Source organism: Capsella rubella, unplaced genomic scaffold, assembly GCF_000375325.1.
Source record: "Capsella rubella cultivar Monte Gargano unplaced genomic scaffold, Caprub1_0 scaffold_1, whole genome shotgun sequence".
NCBI lineage: Eukaryota > Viridiplantae > Streptophyta > Magnoliopsida > Brassicales > Brassicaceae > Capsella > Capsella rubella.
Genome location: NW_006238923.1, coordinates 1,813,049 through 1,835,357, shown reverse-complemented (window position 1 = coordinate 1,835,357; position 22,309 = coordinate 1,813,049). Strand labels below are relative to the sequence as shown.

The 22,309-nt window shown below is 37.5% G+C and overlaps 5 protein-coding genes across 5 annotated transcripts; all 5 read right to left on the bottom strand.

Moving 5' to 3' along the window:
* Positions 1–112: 112 nt before the first annotated feature.
* Positions 113–7,815, bottom strand: LOC17900416 (histone-lysine N-methyltransferase ATX2). Its single transcript, XM_023789708.1, has 26 exons — positions 6,901–7,815; positions 6,672–6,723; positions 6,518–6,592; positions 6,195–6,414; positions 5,832–5,955; positions 5,610–5,714; positions 5,278–5,483; positions 5,088–5,180; positions 4,899–4,996; positions 4,655–4,816; positions 4,051–4,194; positions 3,907–3,954; positions 3,672–3,789; positions 3,534–3,599; positions 3,355–3,416; positions 3,139–3,195; positions 2,918–2,986; positions 2,618–2,813; positions 2,063–2,308; positions 1,688–1,749; positions 1,528–1,605; positions 1,105–1,200; positions 913–1,016; positions 685–829; positions 531–611; positions 113–407 (listed from the first exon to the last, which is right to left on the bottom strand). The coding sequence occupies exons 1-24, from the start codon at positions 7,530–7,532 to the stop codon at positions 688–690; spliced, it is 3,255 nt and encodes a 1,084-aa protein (XP_023645476.1). The 5' UTR covers positions 7,533–7,815; the 3' UTR covers positions 113–407; positions 531–611; positions 685–687.
* Positions 7,816–8,111: 296 nt separating this feature from the next.
* LOC17897789 (signal peptide peptidase-like 5) lies at positions 8,112–12,112 on the bottom strand. Its single transcript, XM_006303898.2, is given in 14 exon segments — positions 8,112–8,372; positions 8,374–8,438; positions 8,546–8,700; positions 8,806–8,948; positions 9,284–9,376; positions 9,457–9,510; positions 9,786–9,942; positions 10,059–10,093; positions 10,185–10,361; positions 10,496–10,653; positions 10,817–10,936; positions 11,054–11,165; positions 11,304–11,462; positions 11,787–12,112. Coding segments are annotated over 14 exon segments (1,608 nt in total). The 5' UTR covers positions 11,925–12,112; the 3' UTR covers positions 8,112–8,330.
* Positions 12,113–12,224: 112 nt separating this feature from the next.
* On the bottom strand, positions 12,225–13,684 carry LOC17899630 (ras-related protein RABA5e). The gene is made up of 2 exons (XM_006305535.2): positions 13,249–13,684; positions 12,225–12,727 (listed from the first exon to the last, which is right to left on the bottom strand). The coding sequence occupies exons 1-2, from the start codon at positions 13,580–13,582 to the stop codon at positions 12,405–12,407; spliced, it is 657 nt and encodes a 218-aa protein (XP_006305597.1). The 5' UTR covers positions 13,583–13,684; the 3' UTR covers positions 12,225–12,404.
* Positions 13,685–14,641: 957 nt separating this feature from the next.
* Positions 14,642–17,394, bottom strand: LOC17898103 (transcription factor bHLH128). Its single transcript, XM_006304954.2, has 6 exons — positions 16,843–17,394; positions 15,642–15,940; positions 15,413–15,541; positions 15,227–15,292; positions 15,058–15,126; positions 14,642–14,937 (listed from the first exon to the last, which is right to left on the bottom strand). Exons 1-6 carry the CDS (start codon positions 17,312–17,314, stop codon positions 14,881–14,883), a joined length of 1,092 nt encoding a protein of 363 aa, XP_006305016.2. The 5' UTR covers positions 17,315–17,394; the 3' UTR covers positions 14,642–14,880.
* Positions 17,395–20,743: 3,349 nt separating this feature from the next.
* Positions 20,744–22,171, bottom strand: LOC17897447 (galactolipase DONGLE, chloroplastic). The gene has a single exon (XM_006304322.1). The coding sequence runs from the start codon at positions 22,169–22,171 to the stop codon at positions 20,744–20,746; it is 1,428 nt and encodes a 475-aa protein (XP_006304384.1).
* Between the last annotated feature and the right edge of the window lie 138 nt (positions 22,172–22,309).

The window sequence follows — 22,309 nt, the reverse complement described above, 5'->3', positions numbered from 1 at the left end:
ATCAGATTAAAAAGATCTACAGCCAAATTGTTTTATAACATGATACGTATATAAATGAAACCATCATGCCTAAACTTGATAAATAAGATAAACAGCAGATTGAGGGTCAGGATAAAGAAGAAAATGCTGGTTTTTTTCATTTACCCAAGACTGTAATGTGCCTCATCTTACAAAAAGGGTTAATGCGGTTCTAGTATTTATTAGCATCTGTACAAGAAATATATTGTTACAAACTCTTGGGATAGACCGATCCGAAGTTAAGAGAGAGTTACTACAGTATGTGCTTAGGGAGATTAAGGCATCTCTAGATGGGGAAGTTAGCCAGAATCATGAGAATTCTTAAACGTTTGACATCCTCACAAAGATCTCATGTACACCAGATGTGAAGATCTGGATCAAGTAAGCACCTGCAAGTCGAAACAGATGGTTAGGATCTTTCATCAAATGGCAAACAAAAGGATTTTGTGTGTAAATTTGACAACTTCCATTGGGATAATGAAATTTTTTGCAATACAAATGCCTGGTCTCACCGTGATATTAGGCACTTCTCGAAGAGATAAAGACGCGTTAAAGAAGTCATCATCTTCAATGGAGATAAGACATCTACTAACCTGGAAACTAGCTTTTAATAGCTACAAAGAGCAAACTCTTCTAAAGTTAACATATTCAACAAATATAGGTTACCTCTCAGGTTTCTGTCCAATCTTTTAACTCACAGCGAGAAGCATGAATATTTGACTGTTGTTCTTCGGCTTCGGTGTCATTAACAACACCCCGGCATCTTGGGAAACCACAGTAACATGCAAGGCGCTCATCAATTGAAAAAAATCTGTAATGTTGAAGACTAAAAATCAGCATACGATGGTGCAATTTCAAAAAAGCACCCAAGAATCAAAATGCACAAAAAGAAACCTGTAATCATAGGTCAGCTCCTCCCATTTTGTGACATCCCTCTTTGCAAATATGATAATATGCTCATCACCATTAACACTAATGACTCTTGAATAGCAATTTGGCTGTACAGGAACATATCCATAAGTAATGTGTAATATTGCAGATGCTAACTAAATCAAATAACAAATTCTCAAAACTACTTGACCATACCTCACATGAGTGATTGATCAGGTGGGCAATACTTCCTGTCCTTGTTGCATCTATGACCCGCTCATTATCAATTCTAAACATATAGGTCCCAGCACCCTATATCATAAAATAAATTATTTTGGTAAACTTATACCTAACCATTCAGTACTCATAACCAAATATATCAGATATTCAGATCCCAAAAATCTGTAAGAATAAGTTAGGAAGATAAGTAGATATTATTACTAATAATGCATGTTGTTTAAGGGAATGCTAAAAGAATGTTCAGTGCTTGAGCCAGAAAACCAATCATTAAAATAGAACAGACTAAAATGATGTATTGTTCTAGATGAGAAAAGCCACAAATCATTGTGCTTATAGTTAGGTTCCAATGTTGCTCAGATATTTCTATAGAGTATAGAATGTACAAGGTCAGCTACGTACCACCATTGAGTTGTATATAAGATGTTCTCTCTTGTCAGCTATTGGAGGCCTAACAAGTTCACCAGTGTATTCAATCACCTGCACCCACCCAAATCACAATATTGTCATGACTGACGCTTTACTATGCAAGAATGGACAGTTAAAGTTATGAATTGCCAACCATATCTCCTGCCCTGTGCGGAAGCTTTGCAAAGATCCCAAAACCATGGATTCCCGATTTCCCTGTAGAAGAAAGTAAACCATTTAAAGGAAAACAATAAATTCAGAGAAAATTAGTTTTGATGGATATGTTAAGCCATTATGGGAATCACTTCCCTTCTAATCTATAATAAGTAAAACGATCACTATTCAGAGACCTATCACAAGGATGCACCATATATCCCAGGGAGAAAGAAAAAAATCCTACAGTTTATCTTCTTACAAAAATTTCACTAATTTGATCTTCAAAACCCCCCAAAGGCTGTAAAATTGATGCAACATAGCAGAAAATTTGACAAGTAGTAATATCTTTTACTATTGCTGATTAAATGCTTACCGAATGCTAATCTCTTCCTGTAAGTTTCCTTCATGTATGTATATTTCTCGGCCATAGAGAGAATATTGCTTGGAGTAATTAATTGTGACATCTTTGATCCATAAATGCGTTCATAGGCTGAAAATTCATGTCGAGAGTATCCGCCAACAATATACGGCTGATTCTCAACAAATAAACGTTTTGAATTAGCTCCAGCAACAGCTTCGGGTTCCTTTCGTCCTCTTCTTCCAAGATAATTATATGGCTCTACAAGAAACAGAGGGAAATACATTAACAATCCAGGAAGATAAAGCTATAAACTGACCTATACAATGTCCTCTTCCAGATGTGAACATGAATACAAGGAAGCACAATGGAAAAATACATGACATTAAATCTCTGAGAATAAAATAAAAATGTCTAAGAGAATAATGTAACATCATTCAAACTGAAAAAAAGACGCACATAGCCACATGTGAAGTAAGAGAATTTCGAGCAAAATAATTCCACCCCAAATAGGTGATTCTATACTTTTATTTCTAGCAGCAGCAAATATTGATCAATGTAACTGCATACCAGTGCGAGCACAGCCAGATGGATTGGGAGGTGGGAGATACTTGGCAATATTATGAGCAGGTTTGATCATGTACTCAGTGTCTAGGTGGTCGTTTGACGCTTGTCGATGCCTCTTGCAAAAGGAAAGCAGGCGGATGCACTGATCTGCTTCATCATCCTCCATTGATAAAAGAAAAAGTCTATCCTCATCTGCAAGCTACAAAATGCTATTTTAGTTAGAACCATCCCTTTTGTAAAATCTGTATGGTTGAGTAAACATGACTGTAGAATCTTATGATCTCCTGTAGGATATGAAAGTACCTCAACACAGAGACCAGCAGCTCGTGCACATAGGGGATGATATGCCACTCGACAAGAGCTATTTGAACACTGAAAATGAGCATCATTGTTCCTAGTTAATTACTTTATTCAATTACTTATATTTATGAAAGAATCTAAACAAGGGAAGTAATAAAAATATTCTCATGTGTAAATTGATAAACAATAATTCAGCTTTCTCTTGCCATCAAAATAATTCTTACCTGGATACAAGCTCCATAAGATACACCACAGATGCTGCACAATAATTTCCAACGATCCTGTTTTGAAGTGTGAAGGAAAAAAAAAATACCACTATTATTCAAGCATCACGTGGCTACTGAAAATTAGACTATGCTGCGGTTCTCTCAGTGAAAAGTTAACTAACTCTGTCTAAGAAAACAGATGTTAAGGGGACTGAAAGAGAATAGAGCTCAAACCTTATTGATTTTATTAACCCTGTCAATCGGTTCCATTTTCTTCACATCCAATAAGCATGTTTCTGCATAATATCACAATCGTTGCTCACACATCTTGGATTATAAAGGTAAAGCCTCCAAAATTCTAAGCAGAAAGTAGAAACATGCAGTGTAACATATCCTAATGGTGAAGATTATACCTGGGATCCAAATGGCACAAGCCAGATGAGCCCAGCGCCCATCAGTTGTTGGCTTCATAGCCCCCCCTGAAAGATATTTTATTGGTCATTAACAAAAGCATATAACAACTCCATACCACAAGGCTTCGGTTGAATTACCTACTACAGGACAAAGACAACATCGAGGAGGAATATCAAGAGCGCCAGGACGACACAAGTTGCATAACCACAGAATCCCATCACGAGATTCCAACTGCCCATAGCATCTGGAATGGACCTAGTTCAGGATCAAAACTTACTGAGCATCATCAAGGAAAAGAAAGAAAGCCAGCCACTACACAGTATAGATCTAAAAGGATGTAAAATAGTATAAACAACTCAGAGAAAGCATTACCATCATTCTACATTTATCACATTGCAGAAACAAATTGTTCTCATATTCCTGCAGACAAGAAAATCTTAAGTAAGAACTAACTTATTAAGGCGTACAAGAATAAGCATACAAACCGTTCCATCAAAAGAAAGATGCATTGTTAACCTCATCCATGTGGCAGACATTGCACTTATCAAGATCTTTCCAATCCACCCGTACAGGTCGATAACCAGTAGGATGATCTTGATACTTTCCTGAACTATATTTACGTTGAGAAACCTTCGACGGTGGTTTGGATTGTAATAGCCCCTGCCAGTAAGGTCAAGAATTATTATAGGACACAAGATACATAAAATGCAATTGCTAGAAGCTGAAGAATATTGCAAAGTAAGAAACTGGAATCTACAACACAAAAAAAGTACAAAAAGTCATAAATTTTTTTATTGATATAAGTTGGTTCCTTTTTAAAGGATGGAGGCCAGGACCCACCCATAGTTTCTCTAAGAGTTCAAATGCTCTCGCAAAGAGACAAGGAGAAAGATTTGATGCATATAGCTTGATAATATAAAACTTCCATGCCAAACATAAAAGATGCCTAATAATGCATTTTTACTGCAAAACAGAAGGTAGACCATTGCACAGTTTTCAGGGTCCCAGCAAATGAGTACAACGGAGAACCTAGCGAAATCTCCTGAGAGTCTAGTCAATGAAGGAGTAAAAGAAGAAAATTATGACCACTCGAAATAACTTCAGATTCAAGAAGACAAACCTGAATAAGTTTATCTACTTCTGGGTTGGAGAAGCCAAACATATCTGTACCAGACTCTAAAAGTCCTTTACCCATAACATCAGGACTATCGGAAGCACTCTGATTCTTTTTTATCCTATTATATACTTTATTCCAGCAGGCAGATGGAGTGTCCCCCTTAAACTGTCCAAAAAAAAAAGTAGCAAATCAACACATGGCTATAACAAATCTTCTATGCACACAAGCCTCCACCTAAAAACCTAACCTGCTCACCACTGTTGGTTGTCACTCTAAAAACAGGGCGAGTCTTTGACTCGGCATCTCTAAGCACTTCCATCTTGTACATGGCAGATACATCAGGATCTGGTTAAAGTCAAAACCCGTAGTTGCACATATATAAGACAAACAATTCCAAATTAATATAGAAAAACAACAAAACTGGTAACTAATTGACCTTTCAGTGATATGAACTTTCTTATAGCTGTATACCCTTCGGGCCAAGTATGCTGACTATCCTTGAAAAATTCGGAGTCTGTCACAATCCTTCCTAGCAGACAAAGACGAGTGATATAAGCATATACATAATGAACAGAGTCCATTCCAAGAAAGGATGATCCAACCTACTAATTAGTTTCAAACATTACCAAGACTAATTATTCGCAGATCTCCGATTCTATGCAAGCAATCTCCAAGTTCCATTGGCCGCAACCAGACTTCTCCATCTTTTGTGTGATCATCACCAGAGTTTGAGCTGCCCTCTTCACCACTATTAGTCCTTTCTGAACAACCAGTATCAGCAACATTTTGAAGTTGATCCATCCTTCCTGGAAGCTTATATTCTTTTAGGTACCTGGGTGAGGTCAGTTACAGCAATTTACCACAGACATCACATTCTTGTTCAGATAGACATACAGAAACTTCACTATCTTTGGAAATTAAAAAAGTAGAGTGCCAGTGAAAAGCAAGAGAAACTTACATCTTTGCTTCCTCCATGGCCTCTTCAAACCGAGGTTGCTTGCACTTCAGGGGAGACCGTGACAGAAGCCCCTTAAGAAATGAGACCGCTTGTTTGACTTGTATTCTATATAACCAAAAGAAAAATAGTCAATTTCCACTTCAAAATTATGATGTGTAACATTAATTTCAAAAACTCTGTGGTACAACAAGATCTCTAAGGATTATAAGACGATTTGCTGACCTAGCAAAATCATGGGTGCCGAAAAACTGTACGAGAACTGATCTTCCTCCAGATATCTTGTTGTTTAGACCTTTCCGTTTTACAACAGACTCATCCACAATAATTGCTGGCCACATAGCATGACCTGTCCGGAAAAGTTAACACACACAGCAGTAGGGTTCTCAGTATGGGTAATTAGTTTTCTTCAGAAGTTTATCCTGAAACCAGAATGTTTGAAGGCCAGGCAATACATGCTTACTAAGTACCACAAATTTCAAACAGCAATCAGGGCTTAAAGAGAAAGATGGTGACTATGAAGGGGAGATTATATGCCTGAATATTTTCTACAAAATAGATACTAAAATACGTGTAAAAAGCATTTACCAGTTAGTTTCGCCCATATGATGTCTCTAGGCTCAAAATCTTGGCATTCCTCAAACGAAGCAGCCAATATAACCAGTTCATCATAATCTTGACCATCAACAGCCACATCACTGGAAGCAAACTTCATTTTTAGCGAATCCATCTCGTCACGAGAAATTAGAAATTTGATCTTTTCACGACGAAGAGCTAATTCCTCGCCATCTCCATCTCCATATTTAACCTGAGGAACATTTAGTGGTGAAAAAGACAAGCATTTCGATATTACATCAGTCAACAAAAATAAGGACATGAGCCAGAAGATACAATAGACAGAAATAACTTACAATGTGATGTTTTGTCTCTACATTATATCCACTGATAAAACCAGGATACCAAACAGCATCCAATGGCCAAAAAACCTAGAGATTAGACAAACAATCAATTGTTAAAGATGGAAGGGAAAAGATAAAGCACATAAATATATAGCTCAACGCTTGCCTTGCATTGTAGCCCAATGAAATTTTTAGGATCGACACCATCATACCTCAACCTGCCATGCCAAAACTCTCCCCAGTCATACAACAATCAAACTAGCAAATGATGTGCCAATCAGCACTAAAACGTCTACATTGTGAGAAGTTAGAAGCATATAGATTTCAACCAATGACTGATCTCGGAGATCAGACAGTTGATAAAAGAGAGAAGAAAATGGCAAGAGAATCCTAACCTGACCCATTTCTTAGCAGTAGCAGAAGCGGTGAGAACCTTGTCCTGATTCTTGACAAAAGTGTTCTTCGTCCGGGAAGATCCGTTTTGTTTACTTCCGCTACACACAGCTTTAATTCGACATCCCCTTAAAGCGGGTGTGTCAGAGATGCTTAACGTAGTAGAATCCACGCCCAGTTTCATGAGCTCACCATTACCGATCCTCCTCCTCTTGGGCTTCTTCTTCTCCTCCTCATCAAGCTCCGTACTTTCACTTTTCACAGTCTTTCTCTCCTCTCCCTCGTTCTGAGATATTGCTAACTCAACGAAAGACTCCCGCCGCTTCCTCCTCCTCCTCTTACGACGACAATAGACGTGAACAATCTCCGGTCGGCGATGAGGCCCCAACTCAAAATCAGCCGCATGACCATGGGATTGTAAAGCATCGGCTATAGAATGCTTATTATAGGCATTGACCTTCTTATGTGAACCAGCGGCGCTAATGCAACACGAAGAAGGGGAGACGGAGTAGACGCTCTCAAGAGAGGCGTAACGAACTGGAATATCAGAGTGGTCGTGAAGTTCTTCGGTTTTCCTTTGGGTTTCTTCTTCTTCTTCTGCTTCTTCCTCTAGTGGTTTCGAAACACACGACATTGAAACAATTCGGACGAAGAGTAGATGCGCTGTTCGGTAAGTTTCTCTCTCTCTCTCTCTCTCGCTATCTCCGCTAATTGAAATTGAAATCGAAATCGTAGGGTTTGAGGGATCTCGATGATTAGGGTTTAAGCGAAAGAGGGAAGCAATTGTGAGGGGGAGAAAAAGAGCTTTTGCACCCACAAATATTCCGTTTCCCGCCGGCTAAAATTAACAGTTTCTTCTTCTTTCTAGATCTGCTCTGAGTTCACTTTTTAATACTTCCTCTCTGCGCACACACGTATGTATATATTTGTAGAAGACAGGCAACAATTTTAGAAACAGGATACGACACCGTTTAGTGTAAAAGTAAGTATCTTTTATCTGTGTCTCTGTATGTCTTTTGACTTTTGGTCTTTTTTTCTCTCTGTTTGGTCTTTTGTTAATATAGGTTTTTTTCTTTCTTTTTGGTAAGAAGAATGTAATAATAGTTTGATCCAAATTCATTCTGTATGATTTGATTTGCACAACTTGAGAACTTAATTTTGACGGATCTTATTTCTATTCGTATTTTGTACAGTATTAACCAGAGAGCGGGGGTATACAAAACTTGTTCAATAGATACAGAAGTTGGTGATGAATATACATTACATTATATACGTCTGGTGGGCTCGAGACTACACGTATATGCATCAAAAGTGTAGATTTCTTAGATTTATGGGGTGAAAGAAAGAAAAACATGATGATTTTTTTTTTTTTTCTTCTTTTCAGTTTCTAGAGTTCTGACTTTTTCAATTCATGTTTGAAGCCAATTTCTGCTTATGGAGATGGATTTACATCTGCAGCTGAATGCTGAATGCTGTTCAGTCCCATAGTTCCACAAGTCCCTGAGTTCTTTCCTCACCAACCCCAGAATGACCGTGATTCCTGCAAACCGCACTACATATGTAAGAAACCTTGCATATGGTCGGGTTTAAACAATGACTAAGATTCTCCACCAAAATACAGAGTTTTTCTTGAGATGAACGAGATACCAAGCGTGCAAGGGACAAGATAGAGCAATGCAGGTTGTCCGTGTCCGTTCATAACATACAATCCCAAGTATGTTAAGAAAAGGCCAAGTCCGTACCCAAACATTAACCATGGGAAATATCCATTCAAGACTCCTTTGTTATTTTCCTTGTCATATCTGAGAGGAATATGTGGCCAACAAACAAATTGAGATGAGGATAGCGTTTGATGATAGATAATCGTGAGCCAGAATCATTTTTATGCCAATGCAGGAGAGTGCTACCTGAATATAAAGCATACGAGAAGACCTGGGAAAAGAATGTCTCCAAAGCCGATCATGTTGTAACCACCCCATGGATCAGAAAGCCGTGGTATTCTCAAAAGCATGGGAATAGATTCTCCAGTGTCTTTGCTCCCACGTGCAACCTATGCCATTGATTAACAAACAGGATCATATAGTATTCGACTTGTACGTGATTGAGGTTAACCTACAATGGCCTTCTTAGCTCTCGCCATGTGCAAACATTCTATACTGAGATAAAATTACAACAAGTGCAACTCAAACTCAATCTTTGGGTGCTTTGGCAACTATCCGATACAAACACATGCTCTGGTTTGATGAGGCCTCAAGTTTTTAAATCATATGGAAAGATGGATTTTTGAACAAAGAGCATTAGATATTCTTCTCCTTGCAGAAAGAGGACTAAGTATCAAGCAGTGAGACACACTTTGGTAAATGGAGGAAGATATCAAAAACTCACCGCAATCATAACACTTTGCTTGAAAATTAGTGGTGATATGAATACCCAAAAGATGTCATAGAAAAATGCACAACAGAGAAGAATGGTAGCAACCTAAACGTGAGACACACATTAGAACACATACAACAAAGAAATATAATTGGAAAATACAGACAGTGATACAGAAAACTTACCCTGATATTAGGTAGCCGAGCCACTTGCAAGACATTTATCATCATGCAAATACCCTGTCAGATGACACGTCAAGCTTAGAAAGCTAACTAAGGACAATACTGAACCAAAAGCATGTTAAACTAATTGCTAAAAATTAGTGGTCAACGGCAAAATGTCTGAAACAAAACAGAACCTTGAGTTGTATTCGAACAAGTGAAAGTAAATGTTGAGTACGTCACGCCAATAGTTTTGTTTAGAAATACGGCAAAAATATCGAAGAATAACAAAGTTATAAAGGGATAATTTGGCTTTAGACAACTGCAATATTACGAGGCTCAAAAGGACTTACAAAAAGATCTTGGCCTGCCCATGCGTACGAAGCTTTGCGCTTGATAAACCAGACGACAGCAACCGCAAGGCAGAATAACAGAACCACGAGTGAGAGAATTGAGGTATTCCCAAGCAGAGGGAGTTTTACATTCTTTTGGCCAGATTTGTTGCATCTCCTACAGAAATAAATACATGAATAAAGAGAAAGCATCACATGATGTCATGATGCTTTTTAACTAGCTAGAAAAGAGCGCTTTCTGGTTCAACAACTTAATTGGGTTTCTGAGAGTACCTTTTTATGAGTGTGGTGATAATAATATGCATTCCCTGAGATAGAAAATACATTAATATTATGATATTGACATAACAATATTATCGATCATAAATTAAGAATATGCTCAAGAGTAGCCAACATTACCTGCATACCACCAATGACGAAAAATATGGTCAGGATCAAGATGAACCACGATGACATGAAGAAGAAGAGCAAAATGAGGAATGTGGACGCTGATATGACAAAGATAACAGCACCTTTAGCACTGATATCAAGAGTTTCGTCTTCAGCAGCTTTGCTAGCCTCGTCATTTGAAGATTTCTGCCAAAACAATTCAGATGATACGGAAAGAACATGAATTAGTGTATAACTAAAACAAATGGGTGTTTTAAGTAATTTCTATCAAAAATAGATTATCATATATTCATCTTTGCTCAGAACCCAAAATGCAAAACCTTGGGTGATAATTCATTGTATTGCTCATCATTCTTCTTAGGACTGGTGACATGTGACCAAACAGAAGCAATGAAAACTGTTCCAACAGACATGAGCCAGAGGAAGATCACTGCATAATCCAAAATTGGGCTCTTTGGAGCATACAATAAAAGCTCCACTGCATCAAAAATCACAGAGGAATCAAAAGAACAGTAGAAAACAAAAACAGAAAGACTATCCTAGAAATAGTGAGACTAATAACTGCAACACGCCAATTTGAGTGGATGGGGATATAAAACATATAAGGATCATACAGGAAAATGGCTAGACCTTGACCTTACCTTTCTTATTTTGCAAAATGGATTTCCTCAGTGCATCTCCAGATGACGTTGGAATCATCAAAACAGGTATAGAAACATTCAAGGAAGTATCTTTCTCATCACAAACCATCTCTTCCAGCTCTGAAAAAGCAAAAATAGGAGAAACATATGTTAGAGGCTCATTTGAAACAAGAACCACAAAGCAAGAAAATAGCAACGCGGGGATACAGTTACGGGGACTGAATACAAAATCTCAACCTTCTTTATCGTTTATTAACACCAAAGCTGCAGCTCCTCCTGCCTGCGCAACTTCAGCCTTATCCGTGAAAGTACATTCACCACGCACAGATAACGCAATAGAACCAGATAGCTGCAAAGAAAAGAAACTACATTAACATTAAGTAACAGCATAATGAACTGTCGAGTGCTAATCCAAAAGTCTTAAAAAAAAGGCTTCGATTTTGGAAAGCAAAGACTGGTGTATAAGATGAAGAAGGAAAAGGAAGACCTTTGAGGTTAAATTGGAGCAACTGGTCAAAGGAGTGGTAAGAGAAACCGGAAGTTTAACAGCTTTGTCTTTATCAGAGGGAAGCATGGCACCAAACTGAGCAGTCATGGCCGTAAAACTCTCACCTTCTTCTCCGTTAACCCAATTCTCGACTTTGACCTACATAAGTTGCATAAGTAATGTGATCAGGTAGACAAGTTGTGTACATGACTCTATAGTTTTCAACACCATCAAGCTCGTCCTATAGATTGATTTAAATGAAGGGTTTAGGTTTAACTTTTCGAAATCTCAACAGCAACAGCAGAGGCTAATACAAAAAAAAAAAAACTTGTGTTTGCAAAATTTGATTCCTTTAAATCAGAGCAATTTATATACATACAGTTCCGTTAATCATATAACGATTCCGGTTTATTGATGAACACTGGACCGAAATTTGAACGAGGAATTATAAAAAGGAACTCGAATAGGGAAAAATAGTGTTACCGATTGAAACGCATTGGAACAACCAGGAATTTTCGGAGCGGTATCACCTTTCGTGTCAGCACCCACGCAAAACAGACCTATTAGATAGAGGGCAACCGCCGCCGCGAGAAGACGGCTGCTAAACGGAGGTAATGACATCGCCACCGTGAGAAATTGAGAGAGAGAGAGAGAGAGAGAGAGAGAGAGAAGAAGAAAATTTGAATGATTGTGGAAGGAAGAGAAAAAAAGGAAAAGAGGAAGAAATTATTCTCCGTTCATCTTCGTTGTTACAAAACCAGAGAGAAAACTCCGACCAAAAGCCATCTTTTATTTGTTTTTGTCCTTTTTAGAACTTTTCCTTTTTTCCTATTTGGATTTCCTTTTTCCCTCGCTTTTCCCAAAACCAATCAATTTATTAGTCTTATTTAAGATAGGAAGTCAAACTAAAAATTAAAAAACGATCCAAGTAAAGTGAATAGATCAATTTCAATATTTCCCAAAAATTTATAATAGGAGAAATAAAACAAAAATAAATTACAGTTCATGAATTTTTCTTTTCTTCTGTAAGACAAAGAAAAAAATATAAAAATATATTTAAAAAAAAAGTTACAATGAGAAAGAAAGGGACAAATAAATTTGTTAAGTGGAAGAACAACAGGGGAAACTGGAGCTCTGTTTGGAGGCAGTGTTATCGTCCTTAACAAGACTTACTCGATGAACGGTGAGTTTATCTTTATAGGTGTCTGAGTTGAGTTGCTTACGGCTGACATTGTTGTAGATATCAAGTATCACCATTTCAAAAGCTGTTTTCACATTGGTCGAATCAAGTGCGGATGTTTCCACAAAGAAGAGTCCTTGTGCTTCTGCTAGGGTTTTGCCTTCTTCCACGCTCACTGCTCTTATGTTTTCTAAGTCACACTTGTTTCCCACCAGCATTCTCGCCACCGTTGTATCCGAATGGACTGATGACAACAAAACACAGAACAAATTTAAATCCCCAAACATCCTATAGTTTTACATGGGAAGCCAAGGTTAAAAATAAGTGAAATGAAGTCCATATGAATATGATCGCATAAAGCTATAATCATGAGAATCAAAGGAGCATATGGAGTTGCACAAAACTGAAGAAGATCGACCATTGGTTACTCTCATATATTCTTTCTGTTCAAACGGAATTGAGTAAAGTTTTCATCTTTCTAAAACAATGCTCTGTTAAGTTCTAGATAGTAGAAACATAAGTAAACTTTTATCTAATCTAGACTGCAGAAATTACACATTCTATAGAGACTCTGATCTATAAAACAGAGCAAGCATCATGAGACTTGTATACATATGAACCCCATAAATTTGCAATCTTTAATAGATTTTGAATCCCCAAAATAGCAAATTTAGATTCAAATTCGCAATTCTGGTCTACCTAATTCACATCCCATTAAACTCGAGAACCCAAATCCTTTGGAGTGGAAATCAAGAAGACTCTTACTCTTAAGCTCATCGAGCCAACGCCCGACGCTCTCGAAAGTGGTGCGGCGGGTGATGTCGTAAACGACGAGCGCACCGACGGCGCCACGGTAATAAGCAGAGGTGACGGCACGGAACCGCTCCTGGCCGGCAGTATCCCAAATCTGAGCTTTAACCTCTTTGCCTTCAATCTCCATACTCTGCGTCTGAAACTCGACGCCGATCGTAGCCTTGGAATGCGCACTGAACTCGTTCCGAGCGTAACGAGAGAGAAGATTGGATTTACCGACAGCAGAGTCGCCGATAACCACAATCTTGAAGAGGTACTCCTCTCTTCCTTCGTCATCCGAAGACATCTTTTGCTCCTTCCTCTTCTTCTAGAGATCAGAGAGAGAGAGAGAAGTTGGAACTGGTTTTAGAAAGAGAGAGAGAGAGAGAGAGAGAGAGAGAGAGAGAGAGAGAGAGAGGACGGTGCAACAAGCTGGCAAGAGGACATACTGCGCATTAAGTGCTCCCTCCCTCCTCTCTTAATATCGCCGCTCCTTTTTCTTTTTTTCCTTTTTTTGCGACTTTTTCCCTCTTTTCTTCTTCTTCTTATTTGTTGTATTTAATTAATACAACAACACGTTGTAACGTAAAAAGGCAGATCATTAATTTTACTTTCGGTTTTGCACGGACGACGGGACGAGGTTAACTGCCGCCTTTCTCTTGGATCCATTTTAATTTTAAGCCATTTGCTAACCCATTAACCAAACTACATCATATATATTGACGTTTCCCGTAATTTTACAAACTAAAGAGACTCTTAAAAAATATTCTGTGATACCAAAACAAATTAGTACTACTATTATTTAGACAAAAGTATATGTATATAGTATAACTAAAGAAAACAATCATCTTTAATTAAGGATTTTATTTAAGGATGAATCTACGTAACTTTGTAACGTGCATACACGCTAATGTGGGTTTTATAGATAACCCCGTTTCCAACATACATGCATGTGCTAATACTACCCAAAAAAAAAAAAGAGTATTCCGGTTCAGGTACCATTCCAATTTACACATACATATATGTATTTACTTATTTTCTATAGTATAGTAAGTTAGTAACGTACATGTTGTTAATTACTAAAAATGACCATGGTCATCATTCATTTCACCGTCAAAAGAACCATGCATGATCGACGAGATTCACTTATTTTAGTAACTGAATTCTGCTTTTTCATTTTTCTATTGGTTCAGCTAGTATTTATACTTGGGATTAGTCACACACTTGTAACCTTCTATTTCAGAAATTACTTTATGACAAAAAAAAAAAATATATATATATATATAAAGAGAATTATAAAACCAGATAATAAAAACTAATTGCTTTACTCAAATAAGATTTGAAAATTCGTAGCAAAGTTCTTAAAAGAAATAAGCAACAGCATTATGACATTACACTTGCATAAAAACATAATAAACAATTGTCAATGTTCTATATTATAATGACAACAAATGAGAAGTTTATAAGAGAATTAGGCACTTAATAATCTATTTATTTACATCTTCTCTAATCCTCTTATATTAAATACCAAACGTCATCTTCTCTGTAATCCGAACAACAAAAAAATAATTTATATTAGGATAATCCCTACCGTTAGGGTTGCTGCTAGCTTTGTCTCTCACTGCATCCACACGTGCAATTCTCTTGATCCTTTTTCAAACTCTGAGTTTGTGCATGAAAATGTGTCAATAAATACTGATGAATTAGAGAATTAACCCTGAGAATGGATTCAGCTGACCTAAACAGAAAATGAGATAATTGATACTTTTGTGGAGAACTAACCTGGAGTTGATGTTGAAGGCCTTTGATGTGTTGTACAGCTAAATCCAGCATGTCCGAATAGCTTGTTTGCTAAGAAAATCAGTAACAAGCAATAGTATTGTATATAAGTGAATAAACACTTTTTCTTAAACTAATATGTTACTCTAAATTTGGTGTGATTCAAAGTAACCTTATCCATGTTGGGGACAAGATCTTGTAGCTTCTTTAGTTTCCCGCTTATTCTCGTTCTCCTCTCCTATAGAATCATCATTACGTATATAAATAAACTTATAATAAGTATATGTTAAGTTAGGAGGGCAAAAAGAACAGAGTGAAACCATAGCTAAATAAATAAAATTGTGTGTGTTTGACTGACCCGCTCGGCGATGCTTCTTGGATGGGTGGCGCAGCCGCGCTTGGCCCGGATTTTGCAGGGTACAGAGTCTTCAGGAAGCTGCATGAAATTGTCCATGTAGTTCATCGAAGTATCTGAAGGAAGACTATACTGCAAAACCAGTGGTAGAAAGATTCGGTAAGTGTTTGCCACTTCCTTGAGAGCCCCACCAAAAAAAAATATATGACAATAGATAATCACACAATTGTACCTGTGAAAAGAGACCAGAGTCCATGTCCTTGGATCGTTTATTGGGTCGGGTGACGGTAAACCCAATTGAACCGGAACCATCATCCCAAGAATCAGTAGCGGCGGCACCAAAGCTAGCAGCGGAAAAAGAATGGCCAGAACCATCGTGGACAGGGGTCTCATTGACCTCGTTGATCCGAGCCAGAGAATCATGACTCGTGAAACTAAGCTGAGACTTCAATCTCGAATGTCCTCGTCCCACGTTAGTCGACCCTACTTGGGGATTATTATAATCACTGGTTGGTTGGTTCAATGCGAAATCTGATTGACAAAGCAAAGTAAACTATATTATATAATGACATGCATCATGTGGAAATCTGGTTAGTTCAGTGCGAAATGCGAATGACCGGTTAGGCGTTGGAAGTCACATCCAGGCTTGGTGGAAGATATTATTATTATTAGAGATAACAACGAAGCAAAAAGCACGAATCATTAGGACCAAAGAAACCCGAAAACAAGGACGAGATCCACCAACTAGATCTATCGCTTTCCATTTAAATAATCTTCTAAACAACCAATGAAATTTCACCACGTCAGCAAACAATACTAATGGTCACGAACTAAAAAGACCCCATCTATCTTGTATTGTTATAAAAAATTGCAACTTGGGTTTCTGGAATTCCTCGTCGAAGAAGATATTAAAATAATATCCAAAAGGGTAACCGAGCCACACTAAACAACACACACTTTGCTGTAGTTTTAAAAGCACGTGGTTCGGATCAAAGGGCGATATAAAAATACGAGGATCACGTCCCGCACCAACCAGCATAAACTAAACTATAACTAGCAACGACCCTAAAATATATTCAATCACACAAATGTCAACTTATTTTATGGCTTTCGTTTCGTACAATACAGTCTGTTACAGCGAGATACCGAACATACCCTCAGCAGTCAGCAGCCTCGTAGGTAGATTTCCCCCAAATGTAAGTAATTATTGATCTATTTTTTTTTTTTTTTTGGGATTCAGCAATGGATGATGTAATAAACTACACAATCGATCTCATAACTACATTACGGTTTTGGCAAAATCCTAAAGTCCGGATTCAGAAACTGAGTAAACGTGTCTGTCTATATGTATGAGATATCATGACAACTATACTACTAACTGTTAAATGTTGATTTCTTGAAAACAAAAAGAGTGAAAAATTGAAGAAACTCACTGTTTTTATCAGCGGAGAGGTAGCTGAAGAAATCGGCGGGAGAGCTACGTTGTCTGGCGAGAGAGTAAGATCCAGAGCTGTTTCCTGATCCCCCTCCGAGTTCGTTGCTCTTTTGCTGCGAGATCTCGTGATTGAATCCACCGTAGGATCTGTCGAGGAAGAGATCTTTATTATTACTACTATGATGATTGCCTAGCTGCTTCTGTCCGTCGGATGAGTTGACTCCACAAGTGGTCGAATCGGATCTCAGCGAGGATGAGTCAGCGCCGGCGAAAAAATTACCGATGAAGTTATCCGACGGCTGATAGCCGGTGAAGTCACGGGCGTTTGACCCTCCTCCTATGACTTCGTCCACCACAGAGTTAAGAAACGATCCCGGAGCAGAGCCGTATCGGATCAGTCCTCCTCCGCCACCGCCGGGAAGCGATGATCTCTGCGATGATGATGATGTGGATGACGATGATTGGTACATGGCTTCTATCGCCAAATGGAGAGAGAGAGAGAAAAGCAAGAAGAAGAGAGAGAGATGCAAAGCAAAGTTATGGGTTTTTGTCTTTTTGAAAATAAAAAGATAGAGAGAGAGAGAGAGAGAGAGATGATGCCTTTTTAGTGGGGAGAGATAAAAAAAAAAAGTCTTCACTTTTCAGTGATTGGCCCAATTTCGTTGGATGTCACATGCGCCTCACGTGATCGATCTCTTCTTATCGAACCCAAATCCAAAACCAAACCTTTAGTTAATTAATTAATTACTGCACTAAAATATTTTCTTTGAACCGATTACCGAGTCAGCTTAGCCACCTACCTTTTGGGCTTTGTTGGGCCGCAAAATAGCAAAGGCTTTATTTTTATTTTGTTTAACTCCTCTACATTCAGGATTTTTATATTGTAAAGTTTGTTTAGGTGTGTTAATATGATAGATAGATTACATGGAACCACCGGCCAGTTTATAATTGGATTAGTCCACCATACTACTTAATTAGGACAATCATAATTCATATCTATATTTTACGTATAATGTATAGACTATACTTAACAACATAATCATATATTTTACTGAAATAATGTAATACCAAAATTATAACTAACAAAAACCCCCAATGCTCTTATCGTTTTGTGGATTGTGGCTAAGATGCGTACGTACTCTTACAGTGGAGTCGTGATTAAGATGCGTACGTACTCTTACAGCTCTCTCTCTCTCGCTTAATTAGACAAACTAATATAATGCATGCAAAATAAAATAAACGTTTTTGTAAAGAGACAAACATTTATATGACGCGCAAAGTAAAGTAAAGTAAGTACACACAAACATTCTTCCCGTGGAATTGTGTGTTTCCCCTAACCCCACCTTATTGACCGGCCATGTGATTTGTAAGAAATTTGAAATTTTGTGATTTTTTTCCTACTCTTTATATGTAATTATGAATGATGTAATCCGTTAACCAAACTTCCAATTTTAAGTTGAATTATTCTTAAATTTTTCAACGAAACCTCTCATTGGACCGAAATCCAAATAATGTAAAAAGCAACATATATACAGTATGTAAATGATGTTTTTATATAGAATTTGAAATGGATGTACGTATATGAGAAAAAAACTTTTTGTTTTTTGTTAAACATATATGATTAGGACAAAAAGAAAAAAAAAAATATAAGCAAAATTATTGAGGTAGCGATGATGCACGTGCAAAATATAGTACAGAGAGAGAGAGAGAGGGAACATCACAGTTCGTTCGTTAATCACTAATCAGACAACTAGAAACTGTCGAAATCACAGGAGACTTCTATTAAAACAAGTTCACGTCAGCGCACACGCGCATGATGACAAAACCCGAAACGAAAGATACTCTTTCTTATTATTGTTATTATAGAAACAACGACATACATATATATATGCCTCTGATGAAGTTTTTCTTCAATAATTTCTTTCTCCTTTTTTGTTCAAAAGGAATCAAGTATTTCTTCGATTTTTTTCTGACTTTATACGAACATCTTCATATCACAAAGCGATAATTTGAACAAGATGTAGTTTTAACCTTGAAATTCATTCTGTGTTCCCCACGTACACGCAAGTCTAGCTAGCTAGATAGTTGTAAACTTGTAATTAAGCAAAGCATAACGTCTAGTTTCTTAATGACAATATAAACCCAATATGTTATGTATATTCTTATCATCTATATATTATGTCTGGCATTATAATATATATATATATAGCAAATAAAGTATATGAAATATCGATCCTCTCCGTCCTCGCATAACACGAGAAGAAAGACTCTTGACATACAAAATGGAAAATATAGATAGATATTGTGTATATATAATCAAACACCCATTGCTTTCATTGACAAATAACATAGAGACATACAGTGATAAATATATGGTACTGTATCATATATCCAATTTGATATAAATTTAAGCACATCAATTAGATTTAGGGGATTTATGTTTGAAAATTTGATTATTTGGAAGAAGAAAAAACAAAACATACATCATATAGCTTGCAACGATGTTGAAACGTTGACAAAATGATTTGATCTTGTCCATTTTTTATCTTACAACGATGTTGAAGTTTTGACAATATGCATGGTGTTGTCTTTAATTTGGCCTTTATTTCTTGTCACTTCTACTATAATAATATAAAACAGCCATATATGGATTAGAAATATAATGGAAAACATTCAAAACATAGCTTATTTATGGTATGTACACGCGAGATATATATTGGACGTCCCTTTCTTATTCATAATCTTTGAGTTTTGACGCTTTTTGTTCTTCAAATGTTGAGAACTCTAACCTATAGAAAAGTATTATATTGTGAACTCATAAATAATAGTAACAAATAAAGAATTTTAGTGGTTGCAATAGCAACAGTATCCAGTATACAAGATAATCAATGTAATATTTTGTGTTTAAATTAATACGAAACTTATTGTTATCTATGCTGGTGTTCTTTTTAAAATAAACATTTACTGTGAATTAAAGAAAACAACGAAAAAACTAAAATTTGGCAATTTGGCATGTTATTGTAGTTTTTTTTTTTGGGGTAGGGGGGGGGGGGGGTTCAAATACACGAAATCATTTTTTACATATGTTTTGGTGCGAATGATTTACGAAAATAAAATAAAATTACATGCCACTGCAATGTTATTAACAAAGTCATATACAAGGAATAAGATTATTGACTTTTAACCTTTTCTGGAAAACTTTTTCTTGCAATAAGTTGGAAAATCTATTGTATTCACATTCCTTAAAGTTTATAATTTACAGTAAAACAAAAAAAACTAGTCAACAAGCATCAAGTCCAAAAAAAAAAACACACACACACACACAAAAAAGCCATCATAGAGTAGAAAAAGAGATAGAGGTAGATCCAATGGATCCCTTTCTCAATAAAATTGAAAAAAATGACGCTCAACCGATCATCTCATCTCACAGGACACAATGAGAGTTTTGGTATCTCAAATCCTTTGATGCCGTGAACATGCTTTGGGGTTTTGTTCGTGTTCAAGAATATATTTTAGGTTTTCTTCTTAGTGGCTAGCTTTTAGTTTAATTTTTACAATTGATCTCAAATGCATGCCTACTATATGTTGGAGAACTCGCTCTTTATCTTCCGAATTAATCTTGGATCTGGAAATTAAAATAGCTGAAACAAACGCTCTATGCTAGCTTTTTTCGTAAATTGCTTCGTGTAATGATGATATATTCACATAAAATTAAAGTGATTAACAAGAAAAGTTTGATCTACCACACTAACCATCTAAAAACATTATAGTTAGGTTATGCATATACATATACATATCTATATATGTACTTGCTACGTTAAAGATTGGGTTACAATTATTTCCCCTATCTTTAAAAAAAGAAGACCCAAAATTTTTAGCTTGGATCAATTAATCTAGACCTAAAAGATACTATAATACAACATATGGTTGGATACAGAACAAAGTAAATACGCCGCATTGGCTGCTGCGTTTCTTAACTGCAACGCTCGACGTCGTCCCTTACCGGACATCATCTCACTTGTTCTGTTCAAAAACTCTCCGCCTAAATTGTCTTTCTTAGCCGCCGATTTCGAGCATCTCGGACGGTTTACTAAACTGATGTAAGTCTCGAGGTCATGGACACAAGACATGTTTTGTACGTCGAAGAAATCGAGTGTGAGTTCGACTCCCACGTGAGTGTAGCAAGAACAGCTCCAAGGAAGCTCGTAAACACCACCTAAAGATCTGAATTTCTCATTGAACAAGAAACCAGGAAGTTTCGTGATCGGATCGTTTACATTTGTGATCCTCAAGACTTTAACTCCCAGCTCCTCACACCGTTTCTTGAACCCCAAATTACCAACCCTAGGACCCGCAAACGAAAACACGGTCACCGGAACAGCTTTTTCGCCTCTTGGTTTGTTTATACCGAGCTCCGCTATATCATAAGCTAGAAGGTGAGCTAGAGAACTCCCCATACTATGTCCCGCAAGTGTGATGCTCATTTCCTCGCCTTTGTGTTTGTTCATAAGCCTTGAGATCTCGGAGAGAAGCTGCTCACGGCAGCTTTCCAGCCCGAATTTGCTATCGCTCTCACCGGATGTGTATAAACTCAAGAACCCGGATTCCACCTTGACTTCCGGGCGAGGGTTATGAGGATCAAGCCTAGCCGGAGTCAAAGAGCTCATTAGATTAGCTACCCATTCAGGGTTGGTCACAGTGCCACGGAAAGTCACAACAATATCCCTCCTCCCCAAACGTTTCACTGAATCATCAGAAGAAACGGCAACATAACCGATCCAACGTGCGCGTTCAGGCTCGTTCTTGATAGGGTTGAGGTTGATGTCTGGTGTGGCGTAGATATACTTGGTGACTTGGTAGCCATCAGGGTCATGGATTCCGGATTCTTTAAGCAAGTTCTTTTTGCCATACTTGCAGTTCAAGTAACGTTTGGAGTTAGGGTTAAGATCAAACCCTTTGTAAGAAGCGGAGAGTAAGTTCCCGTACCTAGTAATCTCTTGTTGGAGAATAGGGTTTAAAGGGTCAATGAGATTCTCCCAGTTATTGCTTCCTTGTATCTCTCTCCAAACCCGAGACAGCGGTAGAGTTGCTGCAGGTGTTCGAGAAGGAGAAGCGACCAGAGAAGAAGAAGAAGAAAAAGAGGGTGGAGAGAGCGGAGAAGATGGAATTGGAGGGGACATTATAGAAGAAGAGACAACTACGAGTCTTTTAGAGCTGTTCTTGGAGAGGGAGAAATGGCCAAGATTGTGTTTCTGTTGAGGAGTTGTGTCTCTAATTAGAGATGATGGAGAATAGATAGGGTTTTGAGTGAAGACTTTGGCCGCCATTGCCATTAATGGACGGCAGTGTAGAGAGGGAGAGAAGAAAAGAGAGAGAGAGAGAGAGAGAGAGAGAGAGAGCAGTTTGGTTGAAGTATAAAAGAGAGACAAGGAGTGAGAGGCTTATTTATAGGAGGAGAGTGAAAA